This window comes from Anguilla rostrata, chromosome 1 (assembly GCF_018555375.3).
Source record: "Anguilla rostrata isolate EN2019 chromosome 1, ASM1855537v3, whole genome shotgun sequence".
NCBI lineage: Eukaryota > Metazoa > Chordata > Actinopteri > Anguilliformes > Anguillidae > Anguilla > Anguilla rostrata.
This window is the reverse complement of record NC_057933.1, coordinates 53,515,056-53,542,666: the sequence shown is the minus strand read 5'-3', so window position 1 is coordinate 53,542,666 and position 27,611 is coordinate 53,515,056. Positions and strand designations below refer to the sequence as shown.

At 40.3% G+C, this 27,611-nt stretch overlaps 2 protein-coding genes across 3 annotated transcripts; one reads left to right on the top strand and one right to left on the bottom strand.

The window, feature by feature from the left end:
- Positions 1-772: 772 nt before the first annotated feature.
- Positions 773-15,225, bottom strand: elovl4a (ELOVL fatty acid elongase 4a). 2 transcript variants are annotated; one of them, XM_064342548.1, is made up of 7 exons: positions 15,207-15,225; positions 8,887-8,976; positions 6,071-6,258; positions 5,355-5,435; positions 4,983-5,154; positions 4,397-4,524; positions 773-3,289 (listed from the first exon to the last, which is right to left on the bottom strand). In XM_064342548.1, the coding sequence occupies exons 2-7, from the start codon at positions 8,951-8,953 to the stop codon at positions 2,981-2,983; spliced, it is 945 nt and encodes a 314-aa protein (XP_064198618.1). In that variant the 5' UTR covers positions 8,954-8,976; positions 15,207-15,225; the 3' UTR covers positions 773-2,980. The 2 variants fall into 2 exon arrangements, with proteins under 2 accessions (XP_064198618.1, XP_064198610.1); XM_064342540.1 differs by lacking the exon at positions 15,207-15,225 and adding an exon at positions 11,080-11,450.
- Positions 14,700-27,339, top strand: ttk (ttk protein kinase). The gene is made up of 25 exons (XM_064342507.1): positions 14,700-14,857; positions 15,371-15,463; positions 15,616-15,838; positions 16,553-16,659; positions 16,762-16,905; positions 17,315-17,429; positions 18,421-18,502; positions 18,971-19,083; positions 19,223-19,319; positions 19,514-19,622; positions 20,214-20,436; positions 20,847-20,953; positions 21,045-21,188; positions 21,382-21,545; positions 21,789-21,928; positions 22,807-22,933; positions 23,642-23,734; positions 23,846-24,003; positions 24,164-24,315; positions 24,598-24,722; positions 24,898-24,972; positions 25,785-25,961; positions 26,208-26,304; positions 26,782-26,867; positions 27,031-27,339. Exons 2-25 carry the CDS (start codon positions 15,373-15,375, stop codon positions 27,103-27,105), a joined length of 3,024 nt encoding a protein of 1,007 aa, XP_064198577.1. The 5' UTR covers positions 14,700-14,857; positions 15,371-15,372; the 3' UTR covers positions 27,106-27,339.
- Positions 27,340-27,611: the final 272 nt, after the last annotated feature.

The window sequence follows — 27,611 nt, the reverse complement described above, 5'->3', positions numbered from 1 at the left end:
CTGATTTCAATTTTCAAAAACATCTAAAGATGCAAATTTCAATACAATAAATTTCAATTCAATTAAGTAAAATACTGGCTTTCAAACATTTGCAATAGTTCTGAATGTATTTCCAAATACATCTGCATTCAAATACTATGTGCTTGTTTAGCCACGTGTGTTTGTTTACTTGTAGGTGGGACTGTTTGAAAGGAGTTCAGTGGGGAGATGGGGTGGAGGGTCGCGGATTTGAAATGTGTGTTATTATAGTCATTGACATTACTTTGAATAGATATTTAGTAGATGTTTAGTGTATACATCCCTCTGTGATAATTCAGGATTATTTCACCTATTTTTAGCCACTTTACAATTACTTTAACTTACCATTAAATATACGTTCGGTTAATTACATAAATGCTTTATCTCCATGCAAGAACTAGTACAAAATGACCTGTATCACTCAGAAGGGTGCTACACATGGTGGTAGCTGAGGTGAGGTTACATAGAAAAACCACATTGAGATCCCAAAATAAGTTATGTAACTATAATTCGTTTTTATTCTATTAAGTTGTTATTACTTTTATTTTTAAAATTTTAGCTTCTTCTACAGGTTCTCAGTGTTCACCTGCCTTGTTGTAGGCATTGATGCTGATGTCATTCTATACCACTCCACTGTTTGTAGTAGCTTTAACCAATTCTGAGTTGCTGACATGCTCTGTTGCAGCTGTTCCACAAAGCATTCAATCCCTGTCACACATTTAGTGAGCAATGTGAACACAGGTAAAATGACAAGTCTGTTGGCATTCTGTTTATTTTTTTTTAAATCATTTGTTTTACTGTATATCATAGTCAACTGAACAAATGCTTTGGTGAAACCCCTCTTTCCTTAAGACAGCTACAGTTCTGAGACTGTTGATGAAAATATTTTTGCACATTTCCAAAGTATGTGGAGTAAACCGTACAGCTTCTACAACATTGAAGAACCTAGGAAACAGAAAACGCAAAATTCTAAAAGTTGACATTCAGAAAAACATATTTATCCACATATTAAAGGAAAAACAACAACTGCAAACATTTAAAGACAGTTTTGAATATTGACCATAGCAAGAAATGTTTTGTTCAAAGCTCATTGGTAATGGTGGAGTATGTGTTTGTCTCCCTATATGTATTTGAATAGGCATGATATGAGTTTTGTTTTCATCACATCCATTTTAAAACATCCTGATAATGGACTGAGAACAGCTAAGTTCACACAGTAACATCTCCTCTCTACAACTCCACTCCTGCATCAATGCAGAGACGGAAAGAACACCCAGCCTACACTCAGCCTAGCAATAATCAGTCTCTGTTGAAACCTTGACCCAAATTGCTATGTAGTGTGAACATTATGGAAACAACACTTCTAATGCATAGCAGTTTAAGCCATAAGTAGGTTAGTGCACCACAAACATGGAGTTTCCACCATGTCCCCAACCCGTTTCCAGTAAAACCAAGACTGGCTCAAACAGCTGTGGAACAAGAGCACCTGCTGCAAGTCCTTCATCCACACCTTTCTCTCATACACATCCCAACTGTTTCTAGGTTTGGAGCTGGCACCCACTGGTTGACAGATAAAAGCACATTTGACTGGCAGGCAAAAAATGACTAGAAGTAAAACAAATTTTATGAATGTCATTCTCCCTTTCCAGAAACACAAGTGACAGATGCGCATTACATAAGTAATATTACTGCTACTGTACCATGTTTGATGGATATATTTTTCATCATGCTCTGCTTATGAAGCAGTGATATGTTAAGGACATGATCATTTCTGTTGCAAGGGGGATGCAATCCATGCAGGAGTTGTGTATTTGTGCAGTGTTTTAGATATTACCTATGGCTGAATCCAAAAAATTATAAACTGAAAAAACTGTCCTTTATTGTATTCTCTGGCCTTGTTTATCAACACTGAGGGGAAAATATAGATGGAAAAAGCACTAAATAATAAATAATGACATAAATAATGTTAATAATTTAAACACAATAATCTTCTTAAAATGAGACCATAAAGTTAAAATATAGATTAAAATCCACCACACCCCCTCTCCTACCATGGTGGGGGGAGTTTTTCATTGACCATGGAGAGGGGATATTAGAACTAAATTTCTATTTTACTGGTTCAGGTTCACAGACAGAACCATTATCTTCAGGACAGGCGTGACACTGGCTGATCTAACAGGTATGACCACTGGAGCCTCTGTCACCTTGTTCCAGATTTGGTCCCACCCCCTGTCCCGAACATCAGTCACGTCTGTGATGAAACCGTGTAACCTGCTACCTGCTGACGTGCTCTAGAGGGGTGTAAACATGTGACTCACTCCCCAACCCCATTTTGGTGAAATTTGTTGTGTGTCCATTAGCCATGTAAATGTTACAGAATAATGACCTGAAGATTGATATCGGGGGAGAAAAATAATTAAAAATTATTTTCTTATACAAAGTTTAAAAGGACTGAATCACAAAACACAAGACAATGAAACAATTTCAACATTCCAAAAAAAAGTGTGAACAAAGGGAAAAGAAAATCACTTTTGGGGATATGATTCTGCTGGGCAACATGGTTTCGAAGACATCTGGAATGAAGAAGCGAGTGTGCATGGGATTAGGCCCTAGAAACTGCTCCTTTAAATTACTCCTGTCTCTGTTCTGAGGTGCTGTCCTAACACAATGCACACACCCCCAACCCCCATAGAGGGAGAGGGAGAGCAAGAGAGAGAAAAACATGGAAATGATATTCATAAGCTGTGATGAAGTTTAACCCCCCTCCCCAGTTCCACAGAGCTCATCCTTCACAGACAGGTCACATTCAACACAGAACCTGCAGGGGGTTTGGTATCAGAGCACAACCCTCCTGCCTCATCATGTCCCACCAGGTCTGTGATCCTCAGGTGTCCTGAGCAAGGCTTTCCCCCTTGCCCCCTCACCTCCCTTTGCCCCAGTCTCCATCCCCCGGCCCAGCCCCTTATTCACGCTTGGCGCGCCCCCTCCTCTTCCTCCTCCCATTCTCCACCACTGCCTGTTTCTCCTCCAGCCTGCTGAGCCCGTTCATTGTCGGAGTGACGCCGTTGGTGATGCCGTTGGTTGTGCCCTTGCCGCCCTTGGGGGGAGGCTCCCTGCGGGGCTGGTGACGATATGTCTGGTAGTAGAAGTTTCCAAACAGAATGATGAAGGTTATGGCGTAGCCAATCAGTGCCCAGTGCATCCAGTGGGGGAAGGGGCAGTCGATGTAGAGAGAGAGGGCTGTGTGGCCAATTGTCACATGGAACTGGATCTGAAAGAAAGGAGGACACAGAATGTGTTTCTCAATGTCAAGAACGTCAAGTTTGGACTTTGAGTTCTTGTGAAGTTTCCTTGGGAGACTGCACTAATGCAAGGGCTGAGAACACTGTCATGCAATTGTATTTCAGATGCAATGTGTGCTTGTGATGTGCAGTTATGCTTCAACTACAAAACAGACAGAAGCAGCCTTTCCTGACAGTTTCCATATGCAGGTGTATCTAATTTTTTTGCAAGGCCATTTTACTAGCCAAAGTTAAGTAGTAAACTATTTTCAGTTATCAATATGCAGTTATTGGAGGATAGAGCATTTAAGGCATTAGAGTAATTTTAATGTTTAATGTTAAAGTCCCCAAAGCCCGATGGTGTTACTCTGGCCTATCTAGTGTTAAGGGAAACTCTCACGTCTGATGTCTGAGCTGACGTCTTAGCAAACTGAGTTAAGGAGGTGGGGAAAAAAGATCAGAATCAAAATAATATTAGCAAAATTCTGGAAGAGAAAACATTCGGAGAGAACGCATTATTCGAGTGTTAGTCAGCAGTTAGTTAAAAGCTAACATTAACATTAGTTAAAAGAGGCTTTTTGCAAGAGAGCACAGAAAACTTCAGATCTGGTATTTTGTCCTTGTTTTTTGTACAGCCCACCACACGTTTTGGCATTTTTATAGTCTTGATATTCCACCGATTATCACAATAGGTTCCCCCATTTTGAGCATGGCCTTCATTGTGTGATGTGTTATGCATTGTATATATTTTCCTTTTGTACAAAAAACGATTACTTTTTATGGCATCCTAAATCTACTGAAAATCTACAGAATGTCCGGTATTGAAATTATTTGTACAGGTCCAGTTTGTGGTTCCAACTGAACCTGTACACTGTAATGTCTGGTCAGAGTAATTGATAGAAGAAATATGAATGAATTGGCATATCAATGATTCCCCGGTCCAATAGAACAGCCAGCCTCCCCCCCCCCCCCACAACCCACCCAACCGACACCCACACCCCCCCCTCCCCCGACGATCCAACGTTGGTTCCGAGGATAGTTCTGGTAAGACAAATAAATTAATGTTCTGTAGATATAGAGGTTGATGGAACACCTACCATCTGGATGATGGTGAGGTACTTCTTCCACCACAGGTATTTCTGGATGCTGGGTCCGAAGGCGGCCAAGCCGTAGTACAGGTACATGACAACATGGATGGCAGCATTCATGTGCGCACCAAAAAAAGCTAGGGAGGGGAAGGGGATGGGATGAAACCAGGTCACATGACTAATCCAGATCACATGACTGCTTCACTATAGGAGTTATAGCTCTCAATCAGTCCTCAGTTTTCAATTTTTTTGTACATACTGGTTCATTTTCATGCCACATCAAATGCAGAATTTTGATACAAAAGCTGTTTTTGTACATAAATTAAGAACCCAAATTAAACTGCGGTCTTTACACGCGCATGAACGGACATATAAGTCCACATCAACATCAAACGAATCCTTAATACACTCACCCCTCATCTCTTCCAGATTGGACGAGTACTCACACTTACATGACAGGCCCTACAACAATGGTCCCACTCTGTCCACATTCTGAAGGTACCCACACTACCTCTCCACGTCCCACCCACATTAGGGTGGTATTCCCACTGACACTGACCTCTCCCTGCCCCGCCCACATTGGAGTAGTACTCACACTGTCCTCCTGCCACCCACTTGATGCCGATCCACCAGAGGGTGAACATGGTGCAGTGGTGGTAGACATGCAAGAAGCTGACCTGGTTAAACTTCTTACGCAGGATGAAGAACACTGTGTCTAGGTACTCCACACCCTTAGACACATAGTACCACCACAATGCTGCTGCCACCTGTTGGATGACAGGAGAGCCTATGTGTACTTAATAAAACACTAATTAATGCATTTTACATCAGTAAAAATTAATTGTTCATATTTAAATTATTAATGCTAGTCAACATTAGGAAAATGTAAGAGAGAATTTCTGGTTTATTTTCAGCCATTTTGTCCACAAAGTTCAGTACAGAATAATGTCTTCACGTTAATTCTTACCCTGACTTCATTCTCATCATCTGTGTAGTTGACAGGCTGGCAGAGATAGCTGTAGTTTGCAGCCCGTGCTGCTAGAAAGAGCTGGGAAGAGAGGAGATATCACACAGAACTCTAGGTTCATCAATAGAAACAGGATACGGACACATTGGTCTGTTCTAGCAACAATAAATGTATTTCCCACCAAGGTTGCACTTATTCCATGCACTTAAATGTGTACTATTCCCTCTTTCAATCTAAGGTAAGGAAATAGAAAAACACCAAGCCAGACCGGTGAATGCTTTTTTTACATCATACTTTTTCCCTGCCCCACTTAATTCGGCCCAATCAAAAGCCTTTCTCATGACTGTAACCTCCTCCAGCAATCTGATGTGGTGCACCACGTACACCAGCACGTGTACCCAGAGGGGCATGCACTGACTCTGACTTTTCACTCAGCAATACACCAGCTTAGCTGTACAGGTACTGTGCAGTTATGGCTGAGTAGGAACACCACAGACACCCTGTCAAACTGAGGAATTACAATTGCAAGATGATAATGGCATTTCCCTGCAAACTGAAACACTGCCTTCTTGGTGAATGCAAAAGACAACAATGAATCAGCCCATTTGACTTCTAGCCACTGATTCAATAATATGCCTGACATATATTCAGCTATGTCTGTTCTTCTCCAATGATCAGTTTTCATGTTAAAATTTCATGACAGGAATAGTGGCCACCTCTTTGAAGATGAAGAAGTTGAGGATGACCATGCTGAAGTTGTAGACAATGAGGGTCTTCCTCAGTTGGAAGGGCTCTCTGTGCCGCATGTACTTGGGCCCCAGCCAGAGGAAGATCAGGTACATGGAGCTGATGGCCAGCGTGGGAAGAGGTGAGGACATCAGCGGCCATTTCTCTACGCGCTTGTCTGGATAGACACAGACATGTGAACACAGTCATGATTATTATTATTATTATTATTTAAACCATAATTTAACCCGGAAAGTCAGCTGGAATTTTATTCTCTTGTTATTGTAACATGCCAATATATTTCTGTTGAATTTTGCATAACAAACAGCAATAATAGCTAGGGGAAGGAGCAAGGATTGAAAAAGAAAAAAAATGAAAGGCCAAAATTTAAGACGGTCAAATTATTTATGAATAAGGCTAACAACAATGACTATTAAAGGTGTCAAACCTCTCAGTACAACTTAACTTTGACCTCTCCAATACAAAAGGATCTTGGATTATAAAATGAACACAGATTCTGTCTTTTACACACAATAGTTTGGGAGCAGTAATTAGGCTGGGTAAACTGATTCTAGGATAGTGCTTGCGGACAGGCAGTCCCCTGGTGTATACTTTAAATGGAATATTTTCCATTAGTCACAGCCGTGCTTTCAAAGCCAAGAGTCAGTGTGGCTAGGGCATTATTCAAGTGAGCCAGTACCTATTGCAGCTGTACATGCCCAAACCATAACACCCCCACCACCAGGTTTCACAGATGAGGGGGGGAGCATTGGATCTTTGGCAGTTACTTTTGGCCGCCACATTTTCCTCTTGCCATCACTCTACACTGCAAGACTCAAACCACTAGTTAGCCACAAAAACAGGATGGCCAGGTTACAGTTTGCTAAGAAGCACATATAAGAGCCTGCAGAGTTCGGGGGAAAAGGCCTGCGGACAGATGAGACAAGATGAGTCACTTGTATCAAAGTGATGGCAAGAGCAAAATGTGGAGGCCAAAAGGAACTGCCCAAGATCCAAAGCACCCCTGCTCATCTGTGAAACCTGGTGGAGGGTGTAATAGTTTGGGCATGTATATGGCTGCCACAGATACTGGCTCACTTGTCTTCGTTGATGATGAAAATGCTGATAGCTGCAGCAATATATCTATATTTGAGCTCTGGTAATCTTGAAAATCAGGATCATTTCTTCTATCCACAGGAATATCCATTATGTTGGGACACCATTTTCATCACTATATACTGTAAATTAAAATGCAAAAGCATTGATGTTTATCAAATTTGCATAAAATGCAAGATTCTCTTTCACTTATGTTCTTCTGTATTTGCTTAGCAGACTAGTTGAACATCCAAGACATTCCACAAGGCATTAATGCAGCTGTATTGTTTATAGGGCTAATGAGTCATATCAACTTTCTCAGGAGTGCAATGGAATAGTCCCACCAGGTACTAAGGCCAACTGTAAGAGAATGGCACTTTTTTAATGGCTGTGATCCATTCAAAAATTGGTACCATACCATGTACACCAGCTATTGAATCGCAAGTTGATTCCAGGAGACAACAAGAATAAGATAGAAAGCAGGAAGTACTGAATTCACAAAATGCATTATCTGACTCAGAAAGCTCCGGCATATTTGTTCTTTCCTTTTGAAACATTTTTGGAGGCACAGATACAGTATTGAGAAAAATCATTTGCCCTATTCTTGACTTCCTCAATTATTGCATACGTGTTTCAAATCTTTGAACAAAATGTAATATTAGACAAAAAGAACCTGAGTAAACACAAAACTTTTTTCTAAATTATTATTATGCTGCTCTCCCATAAATCCCATTTTTTCCCAGTCTCTTTCTTCTTGTGGAATCATGAACATTGACCATAGCTGAGGCCAGAGGCCTGCAGTTCTTTTGTGACTTCCTGGAATAATTGTCACTGCACCCAAGAAGAAATTTTGATTGGCTAATCCTGGGAAGATTCAACATTATTCCAAGTGTTCTTCATTCAAAGATATTGACACTCATTGTGATTCAGTGAAGTCACAGAGCCTTATAATTGGCTTTGTAATCCATTCCAGACTGATATATTTTTTTCCTCAGTTCTTTTGTTCATGGCATGGTGTGCTTGTGGAGCCTTTGTGAGGACTACTTCACACTGATGGTAAGGTTCAATATGAATGAGGTTTACAGTCAACGGGGCTGGCTGCAATCAAGCCTGGCCGTGTTCAACCAGCTGAATCTAATTATCAATGAAATTTAGTTAACTGGTTGATTGGGAAATTAATTGGGCAATTACAATGGTGATATGGGTGTTTGATAACTTTTTCATTGAATAAAAGAAATAACAATTTATAAAATGTGTGTTGTGTTTACTCTTTTCCTTTGTCTAATATTATGCAATACACTCTCTAAAAATTTGAAATCATTAAGTGTGACAGATATACAAAAATAAAGGAAATCAAAAAAGGGCAAATACTTTTTCACAGCACTGCAGACATAGACATTTTTACAGCTGCTTTGACATTAAAGTATGAAAAAGCTTTTTTTTGCAGTGACTTTAAAGGGCAACACAATGCTCTGGTGGCCAGAGAAAAAAAACAGCTGTGTTCTCTCACCGAGAGAATAATCTGCATGACTACTACATTACCTGCAGGGAAAAGAAAGCACACTTTGACGCAAGTCCACACTAATGCAACTCAATACTGGAGTTTGATCTTATCAGCCAACTATTCACTTAATGAATTTTCCTAGATCAACTGCAGGCAGCACCAGATACAGATAGCCCTGAGAAAAGGATAAAAGATAATAACAATCACCTGCTATGGTAAGGCTCCATTTGTAGAACTCTATAGTATCATTTATCAAATGAGTTACAATCTCCATCCTTGCAGCTGAGTCTTGGTTATCTGTAAAACAGAGGTAGAAACACATGAATCATCATAAAATTGCATCATAGTTATACAGACAGCTACTTCACATTCCAACTATCAAACCCCTACACAATTCCACCACGTTATCCATGTACGAATTCAATGCTAGGCTCTTTTGTGCTGTCAGGTCATGCAATTCTCCTACTGCCCAGCTTTCCTTATGTCATAGATGAATACACATTACAGTAAGCATGCCCCTCACAATCCAAAGCAACTTTTTCTTCTTCTTCTAAGCCTACAGTGTCACGTCTAAACCTACAGACTGTCACTCTCTCACTGTCAAATATTACTGATGCTTCATTTACCGACACCTACTAATAGTAGCCTAATTCTAATAGCAACTGCATTTTGTACTATTTTTACTACTAGTACTACACTAATATGTCACTATTCAAATCAGAGTCCTTACTGACACTATTATCAATTACTGATCCACACCAATGATGTTCTACTCTTCAGCGTCCCTTTGTGATGCAGGACAGGCCAGGAATCTGTCACTGCAATGTATGTTTTCATAATGAGAAATCTTTCTTTTGAGACATGTTGGAGTTGTCCTTGATCAATTCCAAAAACTCCAGAGGCCTGCAACTGCATACTATACAGTAGCCACACAACAGATTTTCTGGTTAAATGCTGATTGGTTGCATACAGTTTAGTTTTTTCTCTGGAAACAATTTCCTCTGTAATACTACAATTCCACATGTCTGCTGCACACAGGAAATTGAATCCCTTCACTAAAAGCCTTAACTGTAATGTGAAATAGCTAGGTAAAATCAAGTGTGGAGAAGTCTGACTTCTATTTTAGGTGAATCAGAATAGACTATAAATGGGACTATAAGTGAATATAAAAATATATACCATGTGTCCCAGAAGCATAGATCTCAACAAAAACCCTCATTAATAACTACAGATGAGAGAGAACTTTCCTCTCTGTCTTGCTCCATCTTTGGGCTTGTTTTTACTGAAAAGAAATCTGTCCTTAACTTTTAATAAAGAATTTTGGCGTCATTAGCTCTACATGACCATATCAGCCAACAATGGTAACCTCTCCTTTACAAAATAATCCCAAATAATATTTTTTGGAAATGTAAAAAAGAAAATTGTGAACTGTAGGCTATATTTTATTTTGATACCATAACACATGATTCGTTTTTTTAAAATGTATAATTGTCCTGGACACTATACTATGTAAACACCTCAAACAAGATCGCAGACTGTGGAATGGAAAACGTGAGGTGAAAAGGCTAACACCGGCGAAATCGGTCGGGTGTATTCCGCTGCACACAAAGGCCCAGGGAGCGTGTGTCAGCAGGTTTCTCGCAGAGCTGACAGAAGGCTTAATACCAAAAGATCTACGATCTTAAACGCAAGTACAAATGTTACAGGACATAGCCAGCATTTGGGGAGCACTATCTTACGATATCATGGCAAACGTTATCTGATTAGTACTTAGTCAGCAACTATGTATACACATCGGAAGTGCATAAGAGGCTTCGTGCTGTTTTATTATCGGTTAAAAAACCATCCCGCCCCCTCCCCAAACACTCGATAAGCAACTGCCAGCCAGTTTGCAGCAGCATCTGTTTCAACAGGGCTCGGTCTGTTGACGCTGTAGTGGTAGGACAGACAACGAGCCATGCGACAAATACATGAAACTACACACAAAGAAGATATATATGTAGTCATTTTAACAGGCCACGCAGGTGCAGTAGTAGCAGTACCTTAAATCACAAGAATAAAGGAGCGCATCAAGGAACAGCACATCGCACGATTGTAGTGCGCCCTGGGCAAGGCGATGTAGCGTGCATCTGTAGCCTACAGACCCCAATAGAAACCTAAGACAGGCTAGCCGTCCATCGTTTTCCATTCGACATTAATCTGCGCAGTTGACGGCAACATACACCATGCACGCACATGTTAAATTAAGTAACTATCCCGTTTTATTATTCTAAATAATTTCACGGAACAATCACAGAACCGCACGCGAGTTGCTATGTTTTTTTCCTCTTATTTAATAGCTAAGAAATATATCTTCTTGTTTCTGACTGCCAAGAAAGTAATGATTAAAAATGCCCTTACCTTGGTTAGATTAAATTCTTCTTCTAATGACATTCGATGCAAGGTCATGAAAATCTCATTTAAACGCTCCACTGTGCTCAATAAAACGAATAAATATCGGGCTTGTGTGTTTATAATCCAACATAAGCCAACCGTTTGACAAAATAACAAAGGCAAAAATGTACTGTCAAGAGATCATATATTGAGCTCTCTCGTATGCTCAGTGCGGCGGCTCCTGTGCCAGCCCAGAAGATACCGGAGCAGTAAATGTTGCAGTGCGCATGCGGGTAATGATAACCGACGCCAGGGACAGCTGCCCTGGACAGGCCTGTCGGCCAAGTCTGGCCGTGTGTGTGATCTCCGCAGTGCTGTTACCACGGCTGTGCATGTCTCCTGCGATCGTTCTTTTGTGTTAGCCATGTACGTGAAGTTTAATTTACTACGCGTGCAATTTGTTCATTATGCGATAGGCTACTGCAGATGTATTGGAGGATACGAATTACCGCCCATTTAGAACCGCAGTAAATGCAGAAAGGTGAAAGGGCAAGTGTCGTTAGGCTAAACGTCCCCACTCCCTCAATAATCCCTCAACCCATGGAACACCACACATGGTATAGCCTGTAATCACGCATTTTAATAAAGATATCATAATTGTACTTCTGCAGTCTAAAATAAAAATTTAAAGACCATAACATTTACAAAAAATCAACAGAATCTAATACAAATTTGGAGATCTTCGGGAGGGCTGCCAAAATCAAAGTAGGACAGAATGTGCCAAATCCTTAAAAGCCAATGTATGATAATCCAATGCTCATATTCAAAACAGCTATTTGAAAGTGTGAACAATTTCAACTTGAATTCACAGTTCAGCACTTCAACAGGAGTGGTTTTGGTGTTCACAAAAATAACAGGAGGTCATTTGCCAGAAATGTTATATTTTTATGTCAGAACTTACCGCTAACTTTCCATAAAGTTTATTGTCCAATTTTTTTCTTCTTTTTCATTTTGTTTGCGACTTATATATGGATGAGGCAATAAAAAGCCCTCTTGGACAAAAGGCTTTCTCTTTAGGGTGCCAGACTATCATTTGTAAATTATTTAATACTTCCAGGTGTAATTCATAATCATTTTGGTTAGTGACACTATAACTTGAGTGAAATTCAAACTATTAAACTTTTTGCAGAAGAGAAAATGCACCCTTGGCTGTTGAAAGTCTGGTCCTATAGTTCTTTAGTGCAAGTTGCACTCCTCTGCACATTACTTAAAGTTCCAGTTGCAGATGAGAACATCTATACAACAAACATGGCTGCATAGCTACTGACTACAACTGTATTCCCAGTGAGACAAACACAGATTTAAATCCTCATCACTATTAGGTGTTATGCTATGTATCAAGTCCATTTAATCATTAATAGTTGTTGTAGTGTCATGGTTAACTGACATGTTTCTGTTTTGACTGAAACATGGCTGATCTGATCTGAAATCAGCACTCCTACTTTGAGAAGCTGAGCGAATAAGGGCCCTGTTCTTACAATGAATCGCAGGAAGTGCACGCACTTCCATAAACTCAGACAGGAGCCGAACTGAAAAATGGACTGAGCAAAAAAGAAGAGTCCGAAAGCTGTATATGCTCCCGAATAATGTGAATTTATTAACACCAGAAAGTACTGTTTTGAGCCTAATGGCTCTTCATCAGACCTGTTCTTATAAGCAATGTACATGATACATACTGGTACAAAGTTAGATACAAAAAGGCAGATTTCACACTACAGCAGCTAGATGCTGCACTCCTTCCTAAAGCAGTCAGTGGGATCAAATAAGTGAGAAATACACAGTATTAGTAACTCTGTTAGTCTAAATAAATGAAGTGATTTAAAAAGAAAAGTACAGACATTATGGTCAATGCTATCTACTGTCATTCTAGAGGGCATGCTAGGGATAGTGAGGTGCTGGTGTACAAGGAGTATGTTTTTTTTTTGCAGGAAGCTGTACATAGGTGGGCCAAGCCGGTGTATACTATTAGAAAGATATTGTCTGATAAAGTCTGTTAAACTTTTTTTTTTGGCAGGCTAAATTGGCTACTTGGAAGAGTAGAATAAACAAACAGTCAACGAGCCTGATGAATGGAGGCAAAAGTATGCATGGGCTTATAGCAGCAAGGCATCGGGTGGAGTTCTCCCATTACAAAACAAAACAAATCTAATTCTGACTATTTATGGGGAGCCAAGTCGGTGTTGTCATATTGATGAGGAAGGAAGGCTTTGTCTAGTTATTATGTTGTATATGGTGCAGTATCGCTGTGTGATAAAACTGTGAAGATAATCTTGTTATGTTGACTGACTGATAATTGAATCTAGTATCAGGCTCTGCTAATTCTTACAATCAAACTATTCAATGCAATACTTCATTGCCACACCAACTAAACAGTTGCTTATAATTTGTCTCAAAGTCCCCATTGAACATTTTAGCTAACATTTTTTTTAAACTGACAAAAAACAATATTTGCCTTGAAATCAAGATCACACAGTTAGTAAGTATATAACTCTAAGTGTAGGCCTACACCCAGCAACTTGCAGTTAAAGATAAGACAAAGGTATTTGTTAACAGTGAAAAGCTCAAAGTCATTGAGACAAAACACAGGATATCAGGCTAAAACCCTAGGTGTTACAGTATTACCAATGGTTTGAATTTTGAGGCACACACCAGGAATGTGATCAAGCTGGCCTGAACAACATTGTTAGAGTCCAACCATTTCTTTCCCAGGCAATATACCGAAAAGCTAACTCAAACATTTATTGGCAGCAGGTTGAAATGTTATAATGCATTGCTTTCTGGTCTGCCAAAAACGGCAAGTGAACAATGCAACAAGTACTAGGACCAGAATCAAAACATACATCACAGCAGTTTAGATATGCATACAACAGCCTACTTAGGCTACTATTTCATTTTCAATTTGTTAGTTCGTAGTTTTAAAATGATTTTTTCCTTACATGACTTAAGACATGAGTACATTTCTGACGTACTTTTAAGGTATGTTCCCTCAGATCCTCTGGCACTAGTTTGTTTCTGATATTAAGAACAAGTAGAAAACCTACAGTGTCAAATTTTTAGCAACTATGATCCAAGCCTCTGGAACAGTTGGCCAAAAAATCTGAGGGTGTTAGACAGCTGACACTTTTAAACTGAAAACCCGAAATGCTCCTTTAGCTTTTACTTCACCTAGGGCGCTTCTTACAAAAAAAAAAAAAAACAGTTTTGTTTTATGTCTTATTTCATTTATTCTATTGTGCACTGTTTTTTTAACCATGTCTGCAATTGTTTTATTTATTTTATTGTATTGCTTTTTAATTACTTTTATTTTATTGTGAAGTTAATTCCATGCCTCTGTACAAAATGTGCTACATAAACAAAGATACGTTTTTATTGAATACAGGTTTATTGATCATTCAATTATTCACAATCGTCGATATCTGTATAAAAGTCACGCAACGGTGGTTCAACTAGAAATGGTAGACAGCAAAGTGCCACATCAAAAATCTACCATTATACCCGAAGAAAATCAATGAAGGGGGGAAAACGTGGGGAAGGAATCCCCCCAGACCATTTCTTAAACTCTCGCGATATTATTCTTTGGTCAGGGACGGTAGTCATGTGACCTACCGAAGGCGTTCAGGAATACGAACCAACCAATCAGCTGGTGGAAGAATGGGAAGTGGCGGATTTGAAAGTACAGTGGAATAAACAGACGCTTGAAGGCTGGAAATTATCACAGTTAATATACTGAAAGCATTTTATTAAGGTTTGTGGTCATTGGGTTTTCTATTACGTATATCGGATACAACTTGAATGTTATATTAGGATACTGCTAGACATAGCTATGATTAGTGTGCTGCACAGAAATCAAAACTGCTCTACAGAGGTAGCTAGCTAATGTTAGCTATTTTGGCTGATATCTAAATACCTAACTTAGTAGCTATACCGTTAGCTATTAACATTCCAATATTGTTTTGTTGGCTGAACAATTAGTCTGCTCTAATTTAGTAACCTGCTTAACGCCTTGTGCACACATTTTACCTTAATGTTAGCTAGCTACAGTCATGTGCTTTGATGGGTGTATGACGGCTAGTGTTAGCTTTTGACTACGTTACCTAAAATGGCTTAGCGGCCTGAGTTGTAGTCATGATGACACGCCGTCTGGAAAGTCGAATGAAACGAATGAAGGGGCTTTAGCCTAAACCGTATCTAGCGAGTAGAGCAGTTCAACCATGTATAGTTAACGCTAATCCAAGTCTCTCAAATGCCGTATTTTCAGATATGGAAGAGGAGGAGCACACGGACAGGCAAATGCAGCTTGCAATGCTTAGTCAGAAACTGCAGAACATTAAAACCAGATATCTCAGTTTGGGTGAGTACTTTTTATGTATAAAACATTTGTTTAATTTGGTGAGAATTGTGTACATTGACGCTCTAGCTTGTTGTGCGGCTAGCTGGTTCCTTGGTATTTTTCTTGTTCCGTGTGTGATTTACTTAAAACCTTCATGTTGTTTCTTGTCGAAGATAACACCGACAACATAAATCAGATCATCAGCTCGAACTCACCCGAGACCTGCCTTGCGTATTTGCTGGACCTGGAGAAGAAGGGGAATCCACACACGGACTCCACCTTTCTCAACCGACTAATCGACTTCTACACTCGAGTGTTCTCCAACTTTCCACTTTCAAAGCACAGCCAGAATGAAAGCTACGCGAGGATCCTGGTCCGGTTCGCACAACTGAAAGCGTAAGAGTATTGTTTTACACACACATCGAATCTTTTTATGCTTCGTCCTAATTCGTTGAAAAGTCGTTATTCCTTAAATGTCACACGGGTCGTGCTTTTATCTTATTCTTGCACATGTATGGTTGGATTATTGTGTTGGCTAACATTTTAAATGTAAAACAACCCTGGATTATCATTATGAATGTGCAGAGAAAAATGATTGCACAAATAGATTAGGTTCAATTTGATTTCTTAAACCGGAATGGTTGACAATGTTTGTTTGTTAAACTTTTGTTGAACCTACACTGTTTTATTTACTTTATTGTACTGTAGCTACATTGAATTTGATTGCCATTTTTGAAACATGTGAAAACATAAGCATGCATTTCACATTACATCTCAAGTTTGCGACCAATTTTGAATTGGTGTGGTATTTTGGATTGTTCAGATTAAAAAAAAAAAAGAAATAAAATCCTGATTGCACAAACAGATTATTCCCAGAAACATTTCATTTTCATTTGGGTGAAACCACTCGGGTGGTCCATTTTATGATTTTGGAATAACTGTTCCCCCAAAAGTGGCATTCTGTATTGTGTAGATTGGGCCGTGCACCTGCTGCACTTGTATAAGTCACTCTCAGTCAGAGCATCTACTAAATGTAATGCCGGTTATCTTGATATAAATTTTGGTTTGTCTGTGTGTATTCTCAGTAATACATTTTTTTCTGCCCTGCAGAATTCAAGATCCTGATGAGGCACGTGACCATTTCACGGTGGCAAGATCCAATAGCAAGGCCTTTTCCTTTGTGCATATCGCTCATGCTCATTTCGAGCTCTCTCAGGGTAGGCTGTTCTGTTGCAATAGCTGTTCTATGGTTCCACTTTATAAAATGATCTGAACCTCTGCTCTGGTGGAACTGAATATAAAACATTTTATTTCAACAGGAAATGCAAAGAAAAGCACTTCAATACTACAGAGGGCCTTTGAGGTTAATGCCAAACCCACAGAGATGCTGGAGACGGCCTTACAAAATCTAAAAGCGGGGAGAACCAAACTCCTGTCTGCTGACGATAAGGAGAACCTGATGGGTCAGTTATGTATTTTTTGCAGAAATACAGTAGGTGATGTGCGGTGTTTTTCCTGGAAGATCATCAACAAAATGCTTATGGTTAAAATATGTTTATTCGGTTGTTTAAAAATATGTAATGTATAGCAATGACACTAATAAATATTTGGTCCAAAGATTCGTGTATGTAATAATAATAATTATAAAGGCTGATTTTTTTTAAAAAAGGAGAAAAAAAATGTTCCAGATTTTCCATTAGTCGGTGTTGTTGTAAGGGTCCAAGGGTTTAGGCATTACACCTTTGGCTTGGCGGTTGTTCTGTTTCTGAGTTGTGGAAAGGGGATTGTGGAATCGGCTTCATTGGTGCTCTGAAAGCAAGTCCTGAAAGTAAGTAAGCAAGCAAGCCAGCTCATCCAGTGTCCCTCTTTCAGTTCCTGTGACATCTAACACACAAGAATCCAGGAAGAGCAGTGTGGAATTTCACAAAGTCACCCCCAGTTCAGATGGAAGTGGCGAACTTCAGCTGGGCAGTGCGTTATGTCCGAGGTAAGCAGCTGGGGCGTGGTCAAATACATTTCTCATCATGCTGCAGCTAAGGTCATGGAAGGGGGGGTCGTCATTGGGCTTCTGGGATGGAAAGGTTGTGTTGTATGACCTCTCAGGTTAACTCGGTGCCATCCAAAAAGCAATGAGGACATTACTGGGTATGTATTAAATTTGTGCCAGGGTTCCTATGCTTCTTTGACATTTTTTTTTGAAAGTCCTTGGATTTAGAAAACATTTCATAAAACATCTGTTGTTCTGAATTTTGGTAGAGGCATGAGACACTCAGGGATTAACCGCTGCTCCATTTCTGTCTCAGTTGGAGAGTTATAATGATAACTGATTGTGTGTTGACCATTTCATGTGTGGAAATTGTTGTTTGCTATTATCTGTGGTGGCTGGTTGGTGTGTAAACTGGGGCAGACGGTTAGGGGGGTTCAGGAGGGCATGGCCCCCCAGAGAAAATATATGAAAATAAATAGCATACAGCTAGGAACACAAAACACCTCTTGTTACATTACATTACATTACAGGCATTTGGCAGACGCTCTTATCCAGAGCGACGTACAACAAAGTGTATAACCATAACCAGGAACAAGTATGACGAAACCCCTAGAGAGAAGTACCGGTCCAAGTACAGGGAACAACCGCATAGTTCAACTTGGACCCTGATGGTTAAACTGATTAACACTCTTGTACTTTTCCTTAACACTACTGGCTCTTGTTGAGCTGTTAACATGTTTTGGATGCTTAGGAATGGACATTAGTGTGATTTGTTGACATTGTTATTTTGGTAGAATTATTGTTATACATTCCCTTCAGCTTTTTAATGAGGACAGTCCTCAGTGTCCTCTATGGACGGCCCTACCATGATTATTATTATTATTGTTGGCATTAACTGGCTAATACAACACAGAAATATAGCTGTGTGAAATCGCTGTCTGATGCAGCAGTGGAGTGTTGTTTAGCTGGTCTAATCTCTTGTTGTTTTCAGGGTGGATCAGAATTGTGCCCCACAGGAAGACCCAGTGCCAGTCTGGAGATCTGGGCCACAAAGGAGGGTACTCTACAACATGGTAGGTTGGCTCTCTTCCAAGGAAGTGGATGCAGTTTCAAGAAGTGTCCTACTAAAATAGCTGTGGTTTATTGTTGTCAAACACCCTGAGTTATCTTTGTCATTCCATGTATGTAGTGTTGTTTGCCTGCTGTTTCTATGCATTAATTTGGGTCCTCTTTGTTCTAAGAATGCACAGTTTGCATCTTTTCTTGAGAGTGGGCATGACTGTTTCTTTTAAATCACTGTAGTTTATCCTTTTTACTTCAAGAGTAGGCAAGGATTGCCATTATTTTTAGGAAAGGGTTTTATTCATCCCTTTTACTGTAGCAGTTGGCATGATTTCTCACTGCTACTGTAAGAGTGAATGGGACTCTGCTGTTACGGGAAGTGTCAACATAAATGATTGTGAATGGTAGAAGGAGTGTAGTTACCGCCTTTTCTGTGAAAGTGGATATAGTTTGTCACTGTTCTTCCTCCTGTTCTCCAGCCAGGGAGAGTTCCTGTGCTGCCTTTCTCCATCCCGGAGGCTGAAGGAAGTGACGATAGTGGTGGGCAGAAGAAGAAGAGCGACACTTCCTGTCCGAGCAGTACCATGACCAGGTGAGCAGAAGGATGTGTTTCGTAAGGTCCAAAAGACCTGTGCTTTGTCCAAAGGTCCAAATGTGTACATTTGCATGCAAACTAAGCATATTATGCTTTGTAATATATTTTGAATTAAATGGTTTTTTTTTTGGTTCAGGCAAACATCTGGATCAAGAACCAACACCTTATTTCCCTTTTCTTCGTCCAAGAAGAGCAGTGGCGATGGGGACTCCTACAGCTTGTTGAACCTAAAGGTGTGAGTTCTGCTTTAAGGCCATCAGCCCTAATGACTATATTTCACATTTTAGATCTTCCACACAAAAGGCACCTGTTATAGAAAACCAGATATTCTTTGTGTAATTGTCTGACCAGGTGAGGCTCTTAATGAGGATTTGAGCACTGAACAATATCATGCGTTTGTGTCCTCACCATGCATTGGCTCTTGCAGCCGTCCATCACGAGTCCGGAGCCACACCCATGGGAGGATTTGGCAGCCACTGACTCCACCACTGCGTTCCTGCACAGGCCAGACAGGAAGGTTTCCACCAGAACGGAAGGTACCCGTTTCTCATTTACTTAACCTTGTTGGTGGTTCTCCGGTAAATCCAGTCAAAGGTAAACTCAACTGAATGTTGGCAGTAAACAAAAGGTCTGATGCCCCTCACGTGTTTTGAGTGACGTGAGTCCATATTATGCCTTTCATTGTTCTACTAAATAACTAAATGGTCAAATTAGTCCCTGTGGTGTCACCTTTCTTGTATTTAAAGTGGTAATTACCTTTAATTAAGCCACAAGATTAAGATGCATCCTATTATTTTTTTCTAAATTTCTAAATTAGACAATGGTAACATTTCCTTTTGATGCAAATAATGTAATTTCTAAATATGAGGACTTGAGGTCTAAGATTGAGTGTATGCTCTGCATGGATATTCACTTCAAGTTTATTTCTGATGGGCAACAGACACACTGTTGATTGGTTAAATATGTCTTGGACAACAAACATGGTATACAAAAGACCGATGTCAGATCCTTGGGCTTGCACTCCAGTTTGTGCCCAGTTTATTGTCTTTTTATAGCATTCACGGTATTGTTTTTGCTTAGTAATTGAGTGATTCACGTGAAAACCTCTTGTGCTGTTTCTCCTGTAGTTTACACGGAAAACCTAAACCAGGCCATCAGTTCAAACTCCCCGGAGTGGTGCTGGACATATCTGCAGAATCTGGAGAAGAAGGGGAATCCACACACGGACTCGAACCTTCTTACCAAACTGATCGACTGCTACTCCCAGGTGTTCTCCAGCCTCCCCCTGGGAAAATACAGCCAGAACGAGAGCTACGCCAGAATGCTGGTCAGATTTGCTGAGCTCAAGGCGTGAGTTGGCAGTCAAAGAAAATCCCCCCTCCCCCTTATAAATGGTTATGATAATAAAGATTTCTGTATTTGAGTCATTTGCTTTTTGAATATATATATATATATAGGTGTGTTTCTCTATGATTTTGGTAATTTCTGTTTTTTGGCGAAGTGACAATATATTGTGGTGGTTAAGAATCTGGGCTTATAGATTGCACAGGCTCAAGTCCCAGGTGGAGTACTGCTGCTATACTCATACGCAGTGTGCTTAACCTGAACTGCTTCAGTAAAATATCCAGCTGTGTAAATGACACGTTGTTGCTTTGGATAAGGGGGTCTGCTAAGCAAGTGCATTATCTAATGTAATGGTCAGGAATGCATCCCACCATTTGTCTCAGACATACTGTTTGACAGATTTTGATCTGTTCCAGAATTCAAGACGACGATGAGGCTCAGGACAACTTCATCATAGCCAAATCCAACTGCAAGAGCTTTGCCTTCGTGCATATTGCACATGCTCAGTTCAAGCTCTCTCAAGGTGGGGCTCTATAAAATAGCTTGTTTAATAATAGGAAGCTGTACTCTCTAGACCTACGCTGAATTTTGATGTGTACGATCTGCCCTAACAGGAAATGCGAAGAAAAGCGCTGCAATACTGCAGAGGGCCTTTGAGGTTAATGCCAAACCCACAGAGATGCTGGAGAGGGCCTTACAAAATTTAAAAGCTGGGAGAACCAGACTCCTGTCCACTGATGATAAGGAGAACCTGATGGGTCAGTTTGATTATTTTTGTTCTTTTCTTGTTTTATTTTGCAACGCTACAGTGTATGTGGTGTGTTTGAAAATGCTTATGGTAGAAAATATTGAATGTGAATTTAGTGTTCTTGTATGTTGTTGTTGGTCAGGCAAGGGCTGCTGTTTTGTCAGTGTCTCAGTTCTAGGTATTTACATTTGTGTCTATTTTAGGGGAACTCCTTTCTGACACTCTCGTGACAGGACAGAGTGAAACAAAGGAGAGGGTGGGGAACCAGTCAAAGCTCGCTACAAATTTAGGGCCATACAAACCTGTGTGTAATCCCCCATCCGACTGGAAGATTCCTGCACGGATTGGCAGATACATCTCCCCAGAGGTTTGTTTTTTTAATGTTCATGAGCAACTTGGTCTCCACAGCTCTTATTATTTTTGCTCATTTGTCATATTTTGTTCAAAAGTGTCAGTGATGCAGTCGGTCATTTACCTTTTTTCACCTCTTGTCAATGAAGTATTTCCAAATTTGCTCCTTTTTTGTTCTGTTTTTGGTGCACGCTCATGAACGGTTGCCGACACTGGTCCAAGCCATCTGAATTTTCCCATTCGGCCTTTTCGTTTTTAGGACAGAAGGTTCCCGACCAATCAGGTGCCCACTCCACGGGTGGCTAACCCTGCATCTGCTTCATCTGTTGGACCCCCAGTCAGAGGGAACCCTCCCCTCACCTGTGAGACACCCAATCAGAAACCCCTTAATGCCAGCAGGTGAGGGATGAGGAGTCATTAAATTACATTTATTTAGTACATGCTTTTATCCAAACCAACGTACAGCAAGTGCATACCAAAGGTCATTAGAACAACTACAAAACACAGGGTCGATACGGTACAATATTCATTATGTAAGTTATCCATAGCCATGAACATCATGTCCAGTTCACACAGTAAACATAGGTCAGGTCAGTAAGTTACGGCAAGTCAAACTAGGAGACATGATGACGAGCTGCAACTTCAGGATAGTGATACAAGTGTAATATAAGTGTTGGATGGAGATAAAAGTGTAGCATGAAAGTGCTAGAGGAACCAGATAGGATACAAGTGATAAGATCCTAGATTGGGAGTACCCTGCAGAGTAGTGATGGTTAGTCCAGGTATAGTCTGAAGAGATGCGTCTTCAGACCATGGCGGAAAATGGGCAGGGACCGAGTGGTTTGTTGAGGAGACATGTATAAATAGTCATGTATATAGAAACCTTACATTTTTGTTCTTAGTTGTGTATATTAAATCTAAATAATTGATACATTATTCCCAGAAGTGAATAACCATCTGCGCATTGCGTCTTTAATTCAAAATATACTGCCCATGGTGTATTGTTCCCATACGAAGGTACTGAATAAGTTATCCAAGTTATAAAGGTAAAACACAGCCCCTTTCCCCTTTTGTTTCAGAGTTGGTGTGGAGAAGCTGTTTGTAATGTTTGATGTTCTGCAGAAGATCATGTATTTCTTGACAGGCACAGCCACCAGAACCAACAAGTTGCTTCTGTCATCTGGCCAACTATACACTGCCTTCTGCCATTACTAATGAACCTGGATTGATCAAGTTCCCCTATGCCTGTCTCTTGTTTTTCTTCTTCCCCCTAATAGTTTTGTGACTCCAGTAGTGAAAAGGAACCCCCCAGTGATGGCTTCCGTTCCAATGCCTCATGGTTTTGGGGCATCCCAGCAGCCTTGTACACCTCAAAACCAGGTGTGCCCCATCCAGACTCCACAGGTATAAAGGCTGTGTACCCTTGGCACCTGAACTTGTCTCTTACCATTTATAATCAAATGTATAGAAAAACAGGAAGAGAATAAAAAGAGATGTGTAGTAACTTTGAGAGACCACATACTGTAATTTAATTAACATTGCCTCTTTTGATACACTTCATTAACTGAGAAAACTACAGTACTTTGCTAAATAAAATTCACTTATCAAATTCACCTAGCTTGTTTATCTAGCTAACTTCACTAATGTTTGCTAATATTAGCTAGCTATGTAGCTAACATACTTGTTGAACATTTTTGGTCATGCAAAAGAATTCTTGCATAACTGCAAACTTGCATTGTTTCTGCCATAATTTTCTCCCAATGAAAAGGTGGCAAATGAAAAGTGACTGTCATTTCAGTTGGTATGAAGTGCCAGTGATGTGACATAAATCACCATTTGCGGAATGCGTGTCTCTAGCAATTGCGTGATTTGAAGAGTGATATACACCACAGCATTTTAAAATTGAGAGCACCTGTGCTACCAAGTAAAAAAAAGATCCTTCTGAATCCTGCAGAGGTCCTTATCAGGCTAATGTGCCTGTTTATTATACAGGGAAAAAATATTTTAAAATGCATGAATGTTCATGCAATGCTATACAACTGAATTCAACCCGTTGGGTACTACTCGGTATTGCCGCTGATTTGCGAAGTGAACAAGCGTTTTTTTTTTTAGGGATCCATGTCTGCTTTGTCCAACGACTCCATCGCCATAAAAGGCAGGCAGTTCTACATACTGAAAATGATTGGCCAAGGTGGATCCAGTAAGGTATGGGTGAATTGTATTCATGATTGTGTATCAAAGGCAAACCTGGATAATACTAGAGGGTTATGAGGAATTATTGCAGGCAGCGCTGGGTGTGATTATGGGTGTTTTCAGGTGTACCAGGTGCTGGACCACCGGAGGCAGCTGTTCGCTGTGAAGTACGTCAACCTAGAGGAAGCCGACACCCAGACTGTAGAGAGCTACAAGAACGAGATTGAGCACCTGAACCACCTGCAGCAGTACAGTGACCAGATCATCAAGCTGTATGACTAGTAAGTGGGGTTCCTTTGGAGATGTCTGCCATGTGGTTCTCGCAAGTTGCTCAGGTGTCTGCTAGCTGAATGTGATGTCATTTGTGCCCTTCTTGTGTGAAGGGACATGACTAATCCAGAACGTGCAGACAAAGTCTAATGTGTGTGTGGTTCATTTCAGTGAGATTACGAACAGCCACATCTACATGTTGATGGAGTGTGGAAACCTGGACCTCAACACCTGGCTACGGAACCGCAAGAGCGTCAACCCGCTTGAGAGGAAGTTCTACTGGAGGAACATGCTGGAAGCGGTTCAGACCATTCATAAACACGGTAACACACACTCTACACCATCTGCAAGCACTGTGATGTCTCGGATTTTAAACTGTCCACAGACAGAACTTCTAGAACATTCATTTTGCATATGACTATGAATTAACTTTCTATAACTATGTAACTGAGCCCGATGCTTCTCCTAAAGAAAGATTGACTGTTTAAAAATTCACCTCAGTTGCGCCTGATGCTGTTATTGGTGTTCTAATTCAGAGCTTTCATGCCAATGGTGTACAAGCCGTGTATTTTCAATATCGTATTAAAATTATATTTTATTTATAGGAATTGTCCACAGTGACCTGAAGCCGGCTAATTTTGTGATCGTGAATGCCTCACTGAAACTCATTGATTTCGGCATCTCCAATCGAATCCAGCCAGATGTGACGAGCATTGTCAAGGATTCCCAGGTAAGTGGGCAGAGAATCTGGTCCCAGTGCCCTGGTCCCCACTGGCTGGGCCTGGGTCAGTTTTTATTTTTGTCTATAATAGTTGTGGGTAACAATCAAGGTTTGGAGAAACCAATTCTGGATGAGGTTGTATCTGCTGAATATCAGGTGGTGATGCCGTGTGTGTCTCACCTAGGTGGGCACTCTGAACTACATGCCCCCAGAGGCCATCAAAGACCCATCGTCCAAATCTGGGAAGCCGAGCTCCAAGGTAGGGTCATGATTTTGAATTTTAAAAACTAAAAAATACTTTTATTGGAATTTTTGATGAAAATTCAAACATTTGTAAATTAGGTTATATCAGCGTCGGTATTATCGGTAACATCGTCATAACAGCATAATTCTGCCCATTTAGCCCCTTGTTTGACTACTAAATCTCCCATACACTCAACAAATATCATTTTCACTAAGTGTAGTCGCTTTTACTGTCATGTGAAGCCACAATAGCAGGGGTGTCTGTTGAGCTGGAAACAGGAGAGGCTGAAATCTTACCTTTAAACTGGCTCACCCAGTTTAATGTCTTCAAATCTTGTAGCGTACTCCTACTCCTTGTCACCTAAGATATGTAAATAAGGTTGAGTTTGAATTTAACTTTAAGAATACACTTAGTGGTAAATCTGAAAATGTACATACAATAAAGGCTGGCAAATGAACTTCAGAAAAGCAGTGATTTTTCATGAACATTTAAATCGAATCTCTGCAGGCTGGATTAAAGGACTTTTGCATCATCAGTGCTCCTTATATTCACAATGACCGTTGAATAAATACGTCTATCTGTGAATGAGAATATTCTGAACTTTTTGATGTAAAAATAAAGAATAATTAATCTATATGTATTGGAATCAATCACCAAGCTAATGAGTTGATTGATCAATGATCAAAGAAAATACATGGAAATGGGATGAGGGTAACAATTGGTTTAAAGGTAAGGTTTTTGATCCCATGAATTTCCAGCTCACCAGCCACCGCTGTGCAACAGTATTAATTGTGAGAAGTGACTGAATGGCTTTTTTGCGTTTGTAGATAAGCCCGAAAGGAGATGTCTGGTCCCTGGGCTGCATACTGTACTGCATGACGTACGGAAAGACCCCTTTCCAGAAAATCACCAACCAGTTCACCAAGATGCACGCCATTATAGACCCATCCCACGAGATTGAATTCCCTGACATCGCTGAAAAGGACCTTCTGGATGTCCTTAAGGTGGGCTGGGGGAAGGGGGTGTACTGTGCAGGTTCAGTCTAAACAGGTTAAAATGCACTGATATCGTCTGTCCTTGAGATTTTCCTTAAATACATATGTTGATAGTTTCCTTTTTTGATTAACTTATGGTCTTCTGTACCGTGTTGCCTATAATGTGTAAAATGCTCACTTATTTATGTACAATTGCTCCCGTTGTACATGTGCATGGATGTTCTAGACAGCAAGTTGTTTTTTGATTGGTTACAGAAATGTTTGGTGCGGAATCCGAAGGAGCGGATCTCCATCACTGAGCTCCTGGCCCACCCCTACTTGCAGCTACAGCCACAGTCCGTACCTGAGCCAGGTCTGAACTGTAATACTGTAACACTCGCAACATGGCACCAAGTGTGCTATAGAAGGAACAAAAGAACAGAAGAATGAATGGTCTTTGGCCAGTATGCATGCTTGCCAGTCATGTTTCAGACCTGACCGTATATCTGAGGGCAACTGTGTTCTGAACTGTGATAATCTGTGAGGCTGTGAGGCTCATCCATGCTCCACAGTGTAGTGCCCTAACTGGATGAACCATCCGGCAGCCCCAGTTGTTGTTTCTCACTACTTTTGGGACAACTATATAGTAGGCAGTGCTCATCCATGCAGTTTGGAGCTGTCTATGAATGCACATCTCAGTAAAGCACACGGTTGTAACCAGGCCTGATTTATACTTCTGACTTGTATCTAACAAGTGTAGTGGCAGCTAAAGAATTTTTCAGATGGGCAATATATCCCATTTCCATTAATGCCTTGTTAATGTGGTCTGTTTCCCCCTTTTCATCTTTAGCTCAACCCAACAATGATGACTTGAAGCGTATCCTCAATGAGCTGGCAGCACTGCAGTCTCCCAACAGCATCGCCAGAGCAGCCAACGTGAGTGAATTTTTAAAATGTATTATTTATTTGGCTTTGTATTGTATATATATTTTAATAAGAATCAGTATTGGCATTATTAAGTTAATATTAATATGGTGTCAGGGTAGGGGTGTGTTTTCGTGCTGGCAGAATAGTGAATTTTGTCTGATGTCACCGGCAGAACTTGGCCAAAATGTGTAACAGCGGCAGAAGACTGGACGTGTCTGAGTGTGTGAAGAGTTACAGTCAGTCCTGAGAGGTCACCAGGCTCTGCAGGGTGTCATTTTAGAGGGTCGACTCACTCTGCCCTTCCCTAAAGCCCTGTGGGGAAACCATGCACCACTATTATTCATCCCAGATACATGCGTTTTTTTAATATTTTAGTTCTCTTCAAGCTGTATGGCATTCCCTGTTATATGTGTAAATGTATGTAAAAAAACTCAAAAAAACAGCAGAAAAACTACAAATAAACTTTCTGTAAATGTAAAAAGTAGATGTGTCATTCTTCATGTGTCAATAATTTGTAGAGTCAAATATGGTTTTATGGACCATAAGTTGGATTGTTGTCGGTTCCAGCATCACTTTTGGAGAATCCACGTCAAATCATATGAATAGAAGGTTTTGACATATGTCTCATAACTTGCTAACACTACATTAGAAGTGTCTCTGACTAGTCATTTTGTCTAGTTTAAACATTTTAATTTCAGATTGTTCAGTAGGTCATTTTAAAATGAAGACTCATAATCAGTTTTATTCTCTCAA